The sequence below is a fragment of the Astyanax mexicanus genome, chromosome 5 (assembly GCF_023375975.1).
Source record: "Astyanax mexicanus isolate ESR-SI-001 chromosome 5, AstMex3_surface, whole genome shotgun sequence".
NCBI classification, from domain to species: domain Eukaryota; kingdom Metazoa; phylum Chordata; class Actinopteri; order Characiformes; family Acestrorhamphidae; genus Astyanax; species Astyanax mexicanus.
In genome coordinates, this window is record NC_064412.1 from 56,031,824 (window position 1) to 56,048,075 (window position 16,252).

A 16,252-nucleotide genomic window follows, 5' to 3' on the forward strand; every position below is an offset into this window, starting at 1 on the left:
GCTTTTTGATTTATATTAGTTGGCAACAGACATAAAAACACTACGTGTAAACAGGGTCTTAGTTACATTATTCCAAAACATCTGTTTTTAATGTTTTCTTAGTCCTACCACTCAATCTGACAGTGATATTAGACTGAAAAAGAAGTGATCTGGGTCAAACCCTGAAATAGCAACAGAGCTATTGAGATAAATGGGAAGGAAGTTATTTTCTGGTTTGTTAATGAGGAAGATTTAGAAGCAGCCCCCTGCCCCAGAAAAATCCCAGAATCCAATATTACTATCCTCACCATTAAAACCAAACATACTGTCAGAAATCTGCTTCACGGATCGGATCAAATCTTGGAGCTGTAAATCTGTAAATCTGTGTGTGTATATAGAACAGGTTAAAAGTCTTTGCTTAAATACATGCAAATAGACACAACAATGAAATTGAGGTCATCAAAAGTCATATAACAACTTATGATACGTTTAATAATATGATACGTTAATAATGTACAATAATTATATTATCAGGCCTAACTATTAATGTGGATTTTTTTACAAGTTTACAACGTCTTTAATGGTTATCAATACAAATTCAATACAATAAATGTTAGAATTGTGCTATCATTTATAGAATTGGCGTTGGTGATGATGCACATTTGTTAAAAAACAAAAGAAACATAAAACAAAGAATCTGAGCAAGAAAAAAGTAATAAAGTAAAAAGATATAAAAGAAGAATTTGCTTTGAACTCATAGCAAAGGATTTCTCAAAGCACAGAGATCAGACAGAAATAGGAATAAAGAGAGTTGAGAAGAAAGAAAGTCTTGTTCTGGAAACTCAAACTCCGTCCAAAAATGGGTTTAAACCACTTGTTTTAGCTAAAAGAGACTGAGAGATACTTCTGTTATATAAAAGCACTGAAATTTGAATTAGATTTGAATGAGCAAACTTTCTCCACACACCTGAATCACTCTCTCGCTTGACTATTGGAGCTTTACTGAGACGCTTTCAGAAAGACAAACCACGGCAGACCCAAAAAAAAACAAAAAGAGAAAAATGCAATTAGTGACATACTGCATCATCTCCGTAATTAGAGTTGATATCATTATGATCTTTACGTCAACGTCCGACATGGACGCAGACAAAAGTGTAAAATGTCAAAAGGCCGGACGGCAGGGACGGTATCTGTGTAGACTGTAATTGGTGCTGTCAGGATTTGGCAGAACATCCAGTATCTCTCTCTCTCGCCCTCGACAGGCACAAAGACCCTGACACCACGACACCTCCTGCTCTCCCCGCCGCTCTCCTTTCTCCGGACCCTGATTCCAATTAAAATCAGCACGCTTCCGTGCGTGCTCTGAAAACAAAGCTCAGACCCCATGAAGGCCCTATTTGTTTAGCACAGACACACATAACCTTGTGCCAGGCGTAAAGCCCTGGTACAAGTCCTAACCGCGTCCCCTTTCCCCCGGCCCGCTGGCCAGGCCCTTTGTTCCAGCAGGAATAACTTTGTACTATGAGGCTAATGGCTCCATCAGTGATACCGAGAAGTGCCAGAGAGTGCCATGCGGCAGACGAGTTAGAGCGGCGAGCTCAGACGGTCAGAGTTCAGCTGGAAGAGCGGGACGATGTCTAAGAAAGATGCTCTAATGTGGAGGTATGGTGGATGTAAGGGTATGAAGATATAAAAAATATAATAACATGAGAAAATTTTCCCAAAATCATCAGTGCGCCTTATAATCCAGTGATCCTTATGTATGAAATCTCCCAGTCAGATATTAAGGACCAGTAAAACCACTCTGCTACAGTTCAGTGTTATACAGGAGTTTCAGTAAAGTTTCTCCAGCACCAAGGCTGGAGTAGTATTAGCTTTAGCCACTAACCGCGCTGAGCATTAGCTCTTTAGCCGAGGTGAGAGGTGTGCCTTATGTATGAAAACAGACCAGAAAATAGTCATTCACTAATAGTGCACCTTATAATTCACACACCATGCAGCTTGATTTAGGGCGTGTCAGTGTGTCTTTGCTATCATAACGATGGGAAAAGTACAACACCTTGTGTCTTTTGGTCACACCAAACTCTGTTAAAGCTCACACCCCCCCTTTTCACACCTGCTACTTTGGTTCGGACACAACAGAAAAGTCTAAAAATTCAGACAAAACAAGGTAGGTGTAAATAAAACTCAAAAAAAACGAATAAACCCTTAATCTAAAGGTCAGCAGATGTCATGGAAAAGCTCTGTCTACACTCTGTCTCACAGGAAGAAACCTTAGGAGAAACCAGGACTCAGAGGAGTCAGAGGAACAGTGAGCATGTTTCTGAGAAATTATAATACAGTAAAAAAGCTCTAGTTTGCCTGAACTAAACTGCATTACACTGTTATTACTGCCCCCCCCCCCCTCTCAAAAATACAGGGAACTAGCAGCAAACTGAAATAAAGCATAAAGCATAAAGGAATATGTGTAGGAAACATATTTGTAGTTAAAGCAAACACAAAAAAAGGTTTTTGTTCTTAATAAAGTGCCACAAACATCGTTTTTTGTATTTATTGCTTACAATTTAGAAAAATGTATTGAAAAAAGTTAGTTTGGGTATCAGTCCTGAATACAAAGTACTGTATTGTTTAAGGAGAGTTATAGCTTATGTAGAAACAAGTTCAGAATTGAAAGTTTCTGTTTCATCCTAAACTCTGGGAGTTTGAGAATAAGTCAGGGGAACACCGGCGAACAGCACAGCCCCTAATTCTCTTATCCACGGCAGGGTGGCTTCAATCAGACTGGAAAGTCTGCGCTTCTCCTTCCAGAGACGTCCTGCTCTCCCACAATCAACAAATGCTGATGACTGGTTGTTGTGGTGCTGCTCCGGCAGGCATTAGCATGTCGAGTCAAGAGTGTATTGTGGAGGCCTGTTCTAATTTTAGCCTGAACACATGCAGAGCCAGATCAGAGCGGGGCGAGAGGGGGATGGGGAGGAGAGGGGGACAAAAACAATCGGCACGTTTGTTTGTGTTGTGCACGTGCGGGATCCGTGCAGATCTATAAATAGAGCTGGGTTAAGCCGCTCTGCCGTTCCAGCAGAACAGGCTTTTAATCCTGCATTCAACACGCGGGCCCCGCTGAGATAAATATAAACACAGAAAGATGGAGACAGATCAGCACGCCAGATACAGAGCGATGAGCGGAGGGAGGGGGAGAGGAGAGATAAGCAGGAGAAAGAGAGAGAGAGAATTAGAGAACGGCATCATCCTCACTCTTCTTCATCTCGTCTAAACCCGGAGTTTATGTTTAATTTATAGTCGCGTCTAAAGAGAAAGCCGAGGTGTGAGGAGGAGACGCCGTCGTCAGGCTCCTCCTGCATTATTAAGCTAATTCAAGCTCAAATCGCTCCAATCAGCATGCAGCAATGCTGTTTTTGTGTCAGTCAGTGAATTTGTGTTCTGAGTGTTCTGAGCGTTTCACATCTACCGCCCTCTTTTTCCGTCAAACAGGAAAAAAAAAAAGTTCTATATTTAAAATCATAAACCCAATGCATAATCCATCCAAATCTTCATCAGATCGGGGGAAGGGAAGAGACACGAAATGTAATCCAGCGCTTCAAATATAGAATATTAAAACATGCCAGCTGAAATTGTTTCCTGATCTACAGCAGCTTTCCTCCAAGTTTTCGTACACGTGCACGAGTGCGCTCGTGATACGGAGGAAAAAGGGAATACTGTACCTTTCGGTATTAGTTTTAGCGACTTTTCTTTCCATTCTGCTACTCAGAACGCCACAGCATGATATGAACATCCATTTAGGGCTGCAATAGTTATTATTTTAGTAGTCGACTAAATATTCGAAATATTCAACAAATATTGTAGAGCATTATTTGCAGAAAATTAAAAATGGCTGAAATAACAAAAAAGATGCAGAACTTTTTGATCTCAAATAATGCAAAGAAAACAACAAGTTCATATTCATAAAATTTTAAGAGTTCAGAAATAATCAATATCTGGTGGAATAACCCTGGTTGGTTTTTAATCACAGTTTTTTTCATGCACCTTGGCATCATGTTCTCCTCCACCAGTCTTACACACTGCTTTTGGATAACTTTATGCCGATTTACTCCTGGTGCAAAAATTCATTCAAGCAGTTCAGTTTGGTGGTTTGATGGTTTGTGATCATCCATCTTCCTCTTGATTATATTCCAGAGGTTTTCAATTTGGTAAAATCAAAGAAAACCATCAATTTTAAGTGCTCTCTTATTTTTTCCAGAGCTGTATATCGATTTTATCTTAAATTAAACAATTAGTCAACTTTTTTTTTTTTCCACCATGCCCTCCTTATTTAATAATAGAATGACAGGAGAATGCTAGAAACAGCTGAAAGTGGGATTTCAATGATTTTTAAATGTCCAGAAGATATTTAATTGTTTAAAAGTGCTGATATTTAGTGAGTAAATATGTAATCTGTTGTGTTTGAGCACTTTTGGAGGCACATGGTGCTGTTACAAATCAGTGATCTCCCCCACAACATTGGTATTTTTTCTCTAAACCTAATCTTTGTTGCTAAATCTGAAATATTCTTCAGATCCAGCTATAGAACAGAAAAAAGGCTCGGCAGGAGTAAAACGTGCGAGTGTACTCATACCCTCGTACCACAGTAGAAGAATTATTTGTGCAGATTAATGCTCTCCCTTTGAATATGACTCCAATTTAGGCCAAGGCTGTATACACACTGGTGTGTGCCTCAGTGTGCACTATATACTGTAGCAGAACATTAATCACTAGATATTTTCACAGTGGGGAGCCCAGGCTGAAGTAGGGCACTGGCCTCTGTCTGCAGGGACCCAATAATAACTATTGCTCAGGTATTCCCAACCGCAAACGCTGTAAAATCCATTCCAAACCATGACTCATACACACAAACGCTAACTCCTTTTTTCAAACTTACTTTAGTGGAGAGGCAGATTTCATTTTCCAGCAGGACTTGGCAATATTCAAATTTTCTGAGACACTCAGAAAATTTCACTGGCTGTAAGCTTCATAATTATCAACAATAAAAGAAATAAACGCTTATATAATATATCAGTTTCACATTTTCAACTGAATTACTGAAATAAAGTAACTTTTCAATGATATTCTAATTTTTTTTATCTCTTAATCTCTTAATCTAATTTTTTCTCTCAGTTAATATTTCTAGAGCCTGCTAGAGTAGTTAAACAAGTCATATCTCATTTTAGTAAATTCATATCTCACTCGTGTTCATCAAGCTTTCCATTCCACCTTAAATGTGTCAGCAGTTACAGTAGCTACATTTAGAGTAAGGAAAAATCTATCCAAACATTGGTAATAGTACATTTAAAGCAATTTAAAAGTGATTTTCTGACTCTGATTTTCTGACACTAGTACAAATACAGTTTGGTTGATAAAATATGGAAATTAAATGTAGCTTTTTTCCTTTTAATTCAATAAACAATCGATTAAGCAGAAAAAAATAATATACAGATTAATGATGACAGACCAGCATTACACTCTTAATTAGCCCTTAATTAACGGTTTGCAGTTGTAGGAAAGAAATTGGATCTTTTAACTAAAAAAGAATAATGGGACTCAATGTCTACTAAATCTAGATATGAAATTCCAGACCTTTTAATGGGGCTCAAAAGACAAGCACATATATTTAGCTCATAAATATATCTCATTTCAACACAAGCATTGCTATTCTACAGTTCAGTAAAGAGAACATAAGTGCCCACTGTCTCTGGAGCCAAACGGTTTCTTAGTGGGATTAGTGAGATTAACCCAATTAGTCTGGTTAAAGCTGTCATGCAAATCACTTCAACAAGCCAAGAACTAACAAAGATACCCTTACTAACATCAATTACCCCGCGAGCACCAACCCCTCTCTTAAAACCTCTGCAAACACATTATTTTAAAAATAGTAAATTGTTTTGCATAACACTAAAGTTGGGTGTTGTGTCAGTGTTAATTTATTTATAGAGCATTTATTTTACTTATTTTACACAAGATTAGTTGATTAAAGTGCTGCACAGATAGGTGTTAAAGTGTAGCGCTTTTGGGCAGCATTTACTAGCGCTAAACGTTGCTATCTACTGCTAGCGCTTTTGCTATCTACAGCTAGCGCTGATGCTAACTGCTCTAAAATATTAGACCTAATTAGATCTAAGCTTACTGTAAATAAACGGAAGCGCTTTACCCATCCAAATAAACAGTTCTCAGGAGAGAAATCTCCTGCAGATTAACATCCAGCGCTTGTTTGACTTTGCTGAATTAAAAGGGAAACATGGCGACACCCTTGTTCCTTACTAGTGTCACTTTAAATGCTGTTTACTAGACCAGTAAATGGACGTTCACTGGTGCGCCTTGTAGTTCGTAAAATATGGTATATGTTTTGGTTCCTATAAAAAATATATACCGTATAGGCTAGAATTGCCATAGACTGAATACCAAGCATTTACTGACTCTTTCTTAGAAAAACCTTAGTTTGGTTTTAAAAAAACCTCTGAAATATAATCAAGAGGAAGATGGATGATCACAAGCCATCAAACCACCAAATTGAACTGCTTGAATTTTTGCATCAGGAGTAAAGCAGCATAACGTTATCCAAAAGCAGTGTGTAAGACTGGTGGAGGAGAACATGATGCCAAGATGCATGAAAAAAAACTGTGAATAAAAACCAACAAGGATTATTCCACCAAATATTGATTATTTCTGAACTCTTAAAACTTTATGAATATGAACTTGTTTTCTTTGCATTATTTGAGGTCTGAAAGCTCTGCATCTTTTTTGTTATTTCAGCCATTTCTCATTTTTTGTAAGTAAATGCTCTAAATGACAATATTTTTATTTGGAATTTGGGAGAAATGTTGTCTGTAGTTTATAGAAAAAAGTCTTACCAAACACATCACAACAATATAATCAACTTTATCAGCTAAAAGATCAGCTCACCAGGTTTCAACTCAGACAACATCCTCAGTTCTAGGAATAAGTATGTGAAAGAAAGCGGTAAAAATAGAAACAGGAGCATTATAGAAAACAGATCAGTTATGACTAATCACTGTTTCATTTCAGAAGTGTTTTCGAGGGCCGAACCACATAAAGTGCACTGTGTAATGTATTTTTCTACTTATTTTGCTATGAGTAAACCTTTATTTTCTTAATATAAAGAGCATCTATTTGCATCTTCTCCAAACTGGTCACATAATAAACAGTCAAACCAAAAAGGTAAAGAGGGGGAAGATAAAGTTTTAACTCTTACTATTCTTATTTCATGTAACAATAGGTTTAAACTATATTACTTTTATGTATTGCAGTGCAAAGTGCAAAATGAAATACTTGTTAAAAAAAGGGGTGAGAATCACAGAGCATCTCATGATCACGATGCATTACACACGATAATGATGAAATCTCAATTCACTATAATAGTTAAGTATAAAATACTCTTAAACAAGCAAATACAAAGAGTTATGGATATCAATGACAACCAATATTCTTTACCACAGATTTTCCCTATTCATCTCAATGAAATGTAAATTTACATTATTTTTAATAAAAGTACACCATCATAAGAAGTGCTTTCAGTAGTGCATTGTGTTCAGAGTGTGCTGTTTTATAACATTTTATTTCATTTTATCATTTAATTTCAGCATTATGCCACTAAAGAAAATAAATTATCCAGGGTAATGTCAGCATACCACCAAGAAGAACCAACCACATCCAACAGGATTAACTGTGGACGCTGTAAGAGGAAGCTGTCTGAAAGGGATGTTCGGGTGTTAACCCGGATTGTATCCAAAAAACATAAAACCACGGCTGATCAAACCACGGCAGAATTCAATTCAATGTGCACCTCAACTCTCCTGTTTCCACCAGAACTGTCCGTCACCACAATCAATTATTGTCTTCTAAAACCAGGTGTTTCAGTTTCATTGTCCAACCACTGTATATGGATATATATTAACAAATGGAACGGAAATAGACATGGAAACAATGGAAACAAAAAGTAGACAATGAACAGACTGACACCCATAGTGTTTCTTATGCAGAACAAAACAATAAAATAAAATATCTCTGCTTCCATTTAAACCACCCTTTATGTCCATTACTGTAAAGGAACAGACGCGGTTAATATACGCGTGATATAACTTAATGCTGGTCTGATCTCTCTGGAAGCTGATTAGGGATCTAGGGAGTGTTAAGAGTTGGTGTTTACAGTGGTGTTAGATGGGAAAACCCATTATATCATTAGGCAGACCCTGGATTAAAAGGCTGACACTGAAGGCTGGCCACAGAGTGCAGGCTGTGCATTACAGCAACAGGCATTTCCTGTTTTTACTGCTTTAAAATATAAACACACTGATGCTGTGGGTTTATCTGTGCTTATTCCTATTAAACTGGATTATTTAGAGCAGGGGGATTTAATTAGGATTCAGTACGGGCCTATAAGTTCTATCAGTGTTTTATCAACAACTTAAAGGCAATGATTACAAATATTATTCAGTATATTTGAACGATATTTATTTTTTGTTTTAAATAGGCCTGTCACAATAATTAAATCATTGACTTATCATACAATAAATGCAAACAAACTCAATAGTTTATCGAGTTTTATCGAGTCTATTAATGTGATTCTGTACTTCAACTTTCATTATTTCATAATGTTTCATAATGCTATATTTTATTATTATTTTTTATTATATATATATATATATATATATACATATATATAAGATTTAGGCCTGCCTGTCATGATAATAATTACACGAATGACAAATTGTACAATATATGGAGAAATGTTGAAATGCTGAACTTGGTCAGAATATCAGTTTTATTTTATTTAATTATTATATATTACTGTTCATATGTTTTATAAATGTAGTTTTTTAATTTCTTTTTTCTGGTGCGCACCATCTAAATTAGCCTTTCTCGCATTATTCTCCGACTGCATCTTCCCACTGTGTAATCCGCCTGTGTGGCTCCGCCCTCCCACATCTGCAAAGATCTGATTGGCAGAGAAGAGCGTTTGGTGATCTTACAGCACTCGTGATTGGTCTGTGAGTTTACTGCGCCACAATAAAGCACGTAAACCGTAAAGATGAGCAAAGTTCAGCTTTTTTAAATGAACACTTTCAGAATAAATCCTTCTCTGTAGTTTTATTTGATCTGTTTTTATGTTTTACATGATGTTCCTGAAGAACGTTGAGTTATATGAGCTCTGTTATTCTGCAGAACTCTGTCTGCATCACGTCTGAGCTAAATTTATACCGAGTGTCATATGTGGCATTATGGTTGTGGTTTGCTGACGCTGTATTTATCAGAAGAAGGATTTTTTCACTGTCGTCTGCACGAGAGCTGCAGTGATCACACAGCTACAGGAAACCTTCAGAAACGTTCCTTCAAATAACCACAGTCTCAAACCTGTCAGTTCAGTTCAGCACAGCATCTCATCTCTATTTAAAAAGCGTAAAAAGAGACAGATCACACTGAGATTAAATCCTACAGAGCTGTCTTACCTGAGTGACCATGAGAGGTCATTGTTACTGACAGATACTGAGCAGGTCTTCTCTTTAAAGGTAGGGATGTTTCATGTAAGTTCCTCAAGCAGATGAGTAATGAGGATCAGTCACAGGGAAACACCAGATAAAGAGATCTGCTGTCTTGGAATCCACCTACAACACAGAAAGAGAGAGAAGAAAATATGCTGTATTAATCTATCTCAGTAAACTATCATAATAGTGATGCATATCAAACTTCTTAATTTTCTTAATTATCTTCTATATACATATATATATATATATATATATATATATATATATATATATATATATATATATATATATATATACACACAGTTACATATAAAACAATTGAATATCACTGAATTTTGTTGATGGATGATTATGGCTTACAGCTAATAAAAACCCGAAAATCAGCATCTCAGAAAATTACAATATTATATAAGACCAATTGGTACTTTTGGCAGTGTGGGCAGTGTGCCATATCCTGCTGGAAAATGAAATCCACATCTTTATAAAAGTTGTTTTCAGCAGAGGTTCAGCATGTGCTGTACGATTTTGTGGGAAAACAAAACTGCACTGACTTTAAACTTGATAATAAAACACAGTGGATCAACACCAGCAGATGACAGACATGACTCTCCAAACAAACCATCACTGATTGGTGGAAACTTTAGACTAGACCTCGAGCAGTTTGGACTGTGTGTCTCTCCACTCTTCCTCCAGACTCTGCTCCCTAGATTTACAAATGCAATGTAAAATGTATGGTTTAGAGAGATTGAGAAGCAAAAAAAGACTATATTGGAACATCATTAGTGGTTCACCATAGGCTATATTCTATAGGATTTCTTTAGTTCCAATTTAAAAGATTCTGACCTTCTTTATGTAGATTCCAGTCTTGTAGCCTCCCTATTCACAAAGACTACCTTCTGTAGAAAACAAAGAGGAACTGTCCACTGCAGAACATCTCAATGAATGTTTTAGGAAGCGAGAAAGCGCTTAATGAATGCTTTCACATCCAGAAAAAAGTGCAGGGGACTTGCTTAATAAGAAGTTCAAAGAAACCAATTTTACTAAGGAAACTTAATCTATCAGCACAGCACTGTTGAGTAAATTTAATTCTAACTACGCTATAACTATGATCATAAGTTAGCCGGTTTGAATCCCGGTCATGCAGCTTGCCATCGGCTACCGGAGCCCTGGGAGAGCACAATTGGCCTTGCTCTCTCTTTGGGTGGGTACAGAAGATAGCGATCTTTCCCCTCATCACTCCAAAGGGTGATGTAGATCAATCAGCACAAGGCTGCGTCTGTGAGCTGATGTATCAGAACGATGTTGAGTCGATGCGCTTTCCTCCGAGCTTCGGAGGCATGTGCTAGTCGTCACTCTACTGGTGTTTGGGAACTACTGGTGATAGGGTTTGGGTAATTTGCCATGTAAATTGGGGAGAAAATGGGATAAAATTAGAAATGTTATTGCTGTGGTGAATTTACTGTTGGCTTGTCACAGTGAGTTAAAACTGCCTATTTTTAAATTTTTTTGTGTAGCCCCACTCCCTGCCATGCCCAGACAGCAGAAGGGAGAGGTGAAGAAGGAGGAGGAGGAAGAAGAGGAGGAGGAGGAGGAGGGTGAAATAGAAGGAAAGTCGGTCACAGAGCCCATCTATGCTAATCTCCTGTGATGGGGCTGTGGTTGAAGGCTGCGAGGGGAGGGCGTAGCCCACTAGGGGGGCAGGACATGCCCCCCCCCCCATGTGGGCACTGAGCTCGCTGAGGGGGCTTGCCTGTCTGCATCTATTGTCCCCCAAACAGCCAAGAGAGCCTCGGTGACATGTGAGGAGAGACAAGCAGCACTGCACAGCAACACAGCAACACAATGCAATTCTGCATCACTGCTCATTTTGGGGATGACATGCTTCACGGTACTGCCCTCTGCTCAGTTTTTCTATATTTAAAACAAGCTTTATAATCCTAAAGGCAGGAGGAATTAACCACACTGAGCATTGTTTAGCCTGACACTGGCAGCAGACAGACCAGTGAGGCCTACAATAATCAGTACATTAATCTGGATATTTACTAGGGGTGGGCTATATGGCCCTAAAAAATAATATCACGATATTTCATGGTATTTTTCGCAATAACGATACTCTTGGCGATATTAAAAAAACACTGAATTAACATAAAAATTTCAAGAATGCACTACTGCAACAAAATGAAAATAAAATTTTATTACTGCATACGATATGATATGGCACACCCCTAACTGAGATATTTAGAAAATACAAGAATTTTATCATATTTGTAATAGAAGTCAATGATCGAGAATATTGTGATACTAATAATAATGCACTCCAAATATCTCCATATTTCCAGGATTAAAGTAAAATAAATGATACTGCACAGATATAAGCAGCCTCTAGTAGATACTATATAATGGGAAATGAGAACAGTGTGAATTTTTCTTTTGGTAAAAACAGAAAAAAATAGTACCGTAATGTAATAATTAGAGGTAGGTGATATGGCACGATATTTCAGGGTTTAATATCATTCACCATATTCAAAAATGTTGGCAATATTATTGTGCATGATACGATATGGCACGCCCCTAATATGTACTTATAAATAAGGAGAAAGTACATGAACACGCACACAGTTGTGTATTAACAGAATACAAAAATAACATAGTTATACAAAAGCCCTGTTCAAACATAATTAATTCAATTAGAAGTTGTAAATGTCAGTTTCGATTATTTTTTTATTCTATGCAATGTCTATTACACGAGGTAAACACTGTGTAATCTGCTCACTACACTGCTTTATCTATATACTCATTCACATATACCATAAAATAGCCCCTTGAACTTTATCCAAAACAACAAATGCTTCCACTACATGCCTGCTGCTTAATCCACTGTGTCCACGACTCCTAGTCCACACAAGTGGGTTCCCAGACTACAGGAACCTCTGCTTGCTGAACATGATCCAGGACTGTGAATTACACTCTTCTATAGCAAGCTGAAAAAAAGTTTAAGCCGAAAATGACACCAGAGACTACAGTCCTAACTCATTAATAATAACAGATTTCTGTAATGCAGCTTATACAAGAACAAACTCTAAATTCAAATATTAGATATGAAATGTTTACAATGCACTCACAGTTGCAGTTAGTCCAGATATTAAACCTGCTGGTTGTTTCTCTAGACCAAATATCCTTCTCTATCCTATGGGACCATACATTCATTTAAATGGTTGATTTAACTGATTTAAAATCTTGCTGTCTCTTATGCATAATTACATGTTTACAACTAAATCAATGGTAATTACTTAGTTTCTCAAATTAATGTGAGTTAGAAATAATGACACAGCAAAAAAAAAAAAAAAGTTAGGTTAGCATCCCAAAATAACTAGAATGTATATCAAACTATCGACTTAGCATCTCAAAATAACGACTTAGTATCTCAAAATACACACTTAGCCACACAAAATAACGACTTAGCGTCTCAAAATAATGGCTTAGTATCTCAAAATAGCAACTTATTATCTCAAAATAACTAGCTACACAAAATAACGACTTAGCGTCTCAAAATAATGACTTATTTAGCTTCTTAAAATAATGATAGTTAGGTTAGCATTTCAAAATAAAAAGAAAGTATCTCAGAATGACGACTTAGCATCTCAACATAATGAGAGTTAGTTAGCTTTTCAGAATTGCAGCTTAGCATCTTAAAATAGCAACATAGTATTTCAAAATAGCAACATAGTTCTTAATATAGCAACATAGTATCTCAAAATAGCAACATAGTATCTCAAAATAGCAACATAGTATCTCAAATTAGCAACATAGTATCTCAAAATAATTCATCAGTTCAACCAGAATAATGAATTAGTATCTCAACATAGCAACTTAGTATCTAAAAATATTGACTTAATATACCAAATTCATGACCTTAGCATTTAAAAAAAAATGAGATAATGAGCAAATTATGTAGCTAATAATGAGAAAGGGTAGGTGTTGGACTTTTAGTGGCGGGATTGGGAATTAAATATGAGAAATCTCAGGTAAGGTACTGGGGAAATGTAGTGTTTATTATCAGAATGTGAGCGAGGGGGGTTGTGTTATTGGTGTGATTTTAGGGGTAAACGGATTTGTCATAGTGAAGTGCAGTATTCCCTCACTCCCTCCCTCCTTCTCTCTCTCTCTTTCTCTCTCTCTCTCAGTATAATACAGGTTCAGCTCATTCACAAAAATGGTGGCCGCGTGGTCTAACACCCGCCCATCCGTAACCCACCGCTGATACCATTGGCCATTAGTGACTAAACCACACAGTTGCATAATACTAGTAAAGGTAGCGAGAGCGGCGGGACCAGCCCGGGCTCGGGGGCTCGGGGGCCCGGTTCCGCTGCCCGGTTCCGCGCCCCGGTTCCGCGCCCCGCGCGCTCATCCCTGGCTGTGTGTAATGTTGTTTGTTGTCGGTACTGAGAGAGAAAAACGCGCTCTGCTACAGTGTTTTCTTCTATTTATTTATTAAATCCCATTCAGGAGAACACTGCTGCTGTAGTCACGACTTGTAGCGAGTGATATATGTAGTTATAGATATATATTATAAATATAATAAACATATACCTGTGTGTAGTAACTGAAAGTGTATCCCTGCGCCGCCCCCTCTGTGCTGATTAATCAGCCCGTGCGGTTGTTTGTGTTCATTCTGCTACAGCTATACAGCTCCACCACCGCACCGCACCGCACCGCACCGCACCGCCTCACATACCCAGCCCTATCCCCCACATTCCCCCCGCACACACCGCACCGCCCCGGCCCCAGACCCCGCAGCAACCCGCTCACCTTCCCGCGGCCCGGCGGAGCTTCTCCCCGAGGAAATCCCGGGTTATTTCAGCCCTCGTGCGAAGAGCAGCCGCGATAACAACCTCCGCTGTCAGATTCCGCCATACTGGATTTTTGATTAAGGAATCACGTGTGGAGAGCCTGTACTGTATCTGTACCACAGAGAGAGAGAGAGAGAGAGAGAGAGAGAGAGAGAGAGAGAGAGAGAGAGAGAGAGAGAGAGAGAGAGACAGAGAGAGAGAATAAGGGAGAAAGAGAGAGAATAACGGAGAAAAAGAGAGAGAGAATAACGTAGAAAAAGATAGATGAATAAGGGAGAAAGAGACAGAATGAGAGAGACAAGAAAGAGAGAGAATAAGGGAGAAAGAGAGAGAGAGAATAACGGAGAAAGAGAGAGAGAATAACGGAGAAAGAGAGAGAGAATAACGGAGAAAAAGAGAGAGAGAATAAGGGAGAAAGAGAGAGAATGAGAGAGACAAGAAAGAGAGAGAATAAGAGAGGGAGAGACAGAGAGAGTGAGACAGAGAGAGAAAGAAAGGCTCTAAAAAATACACCCAGTATGTGGACGTTCCAGTTCATTCATCATTAAAGCAGTTTATAAATGCTATATTGTAGGATATAGAAGGAGCAGTGGGTTAGTATCTCAAAACAATGATTTAGTATCTCAAAAAATTGGGATAGTTGCCATCTCAAAATAACAACTTAGTATCTCAAAATAACAACTATCCTGTCCTAACTAAGTATCTCAAAATAAAGAGACATTTATGACTTTGTATCTCACAATTATGATTTATCTCAAAAACAAGAAAGCATCTCAAAATAGCAACTTAGTATCTCAAAATAGCAACTTAGTATCTCAAAATAGCAGATTAGTATCTCAAAATAATGAAAAAGCATCTTAAAATCATGACTTAATATCTCAAAACTATGACTTAGAATCTCAAAATAAGGTGAAAGCATTACAAAAATATTACCTATCTCAAAATAACAAGAAAGAATCTCAAGTTTGTGATAGTCTCTCAAAATAGTGCCTGAGTATCTCAAAATTAGGACTTAGGAAATTAGGACAACAACTATTGTTGTTGTTTTTTTAAAGCTAATAACCTGATAACCAACAAGGGTCAATTCTGTTCTTTTTAAATATCTTAAAGCAGAGTTTCTCTGCCCTTTAACACATGCTTTACCTCAGGGAGCAGGAAAATCACATCTTAGGGTTCAGAAACACTTTATAAAGTCTTAAAGCATGTAGCATGTATGGTTATATATATATTTAAACAGTTTACAACTTACTCAGTTTGATTTATTTAGTTAGATTTATAATATTGTATAATATATTCAGAATAAAATAGGAAGAATGCAGTCGGTTGAGGCTATGCTGAAGATGTGCTTAAAGACATAAATTATTTTGGAAAAAAATAATGGAAAGCAGCAGTAGTGTCATGATGCTATGATTACATTCAGTTAGATTGTTGGAAAAATTCAGTATTCCATTATGTAACAGCCTGTGAGACGCTGTGCCGGGGAAATAAGTCGAAATATTTTCACTAAACCGCTGCCTGCATTCTGTGTGTTTGAATATTTAGATATTTTTTTATATCACATTAACTGTTACTTAGCAAACTGACACAAACAGTGATCAAAACTGAATTTATTTTCCATATCAAATGCATTCTGTCACACAAAAGCACCTTTCCCTGTGTGAGTCTTTATTTATGTGCTTATTAATGTACACTACCAGTCAAACATTTGGACACACCTATTAATTTTAGATTTTTCTTTTCTATTTCTTTATTTAATTTAAAAACAAGGACTATAAAACAAACAAAGGCAAACTACTAACAAACAAGAAGTCAATAAAACAGCAAACAGGTCAAATAAAAAGACAGGGTCAAAAGCACTTCAATACACAG

The 16,252-nt window shown here is 37.4% G+C and overlaps 1 protein-coding gene across 2 annotated transcripts in view; it reads right to left on the reverse strand.

The window, feature by feature from the left end:
- LOC103041643 (histone deacetylase 4) overlaps nucleotides 1-14,499 on the reverse strand; it is an 86,490-nt gene extending 71,991 nt beyond the window's left edge. The window contains exons 1-2 of one of the 2 annotated variants that reach the window (XM_022675348.2): nucleotides 14,343-14,499; nucleotides 9,498-9,653 (exon numbers count right to left, since the gene is read on the reverse strand). In XM_022675348.2, coding sequence (XP_022531069.2) covers nucleotides 9,498-9,519 — 22 coding nt within the window. In that variant the 5' untranslated portion in view covers nucleotides 9,520-9,653; nucleotides 14,343-14,499. The remainder of the gene's footprint in view (nucleotides 1-9,497; nucleotides 9,654-14,342) is intronic. The other variant, XM_022675347.2, reaches the window with a different exon arrangement.
- Nucleotides 14,500-16,252: the final 1,753 nt, after the last annotated feature.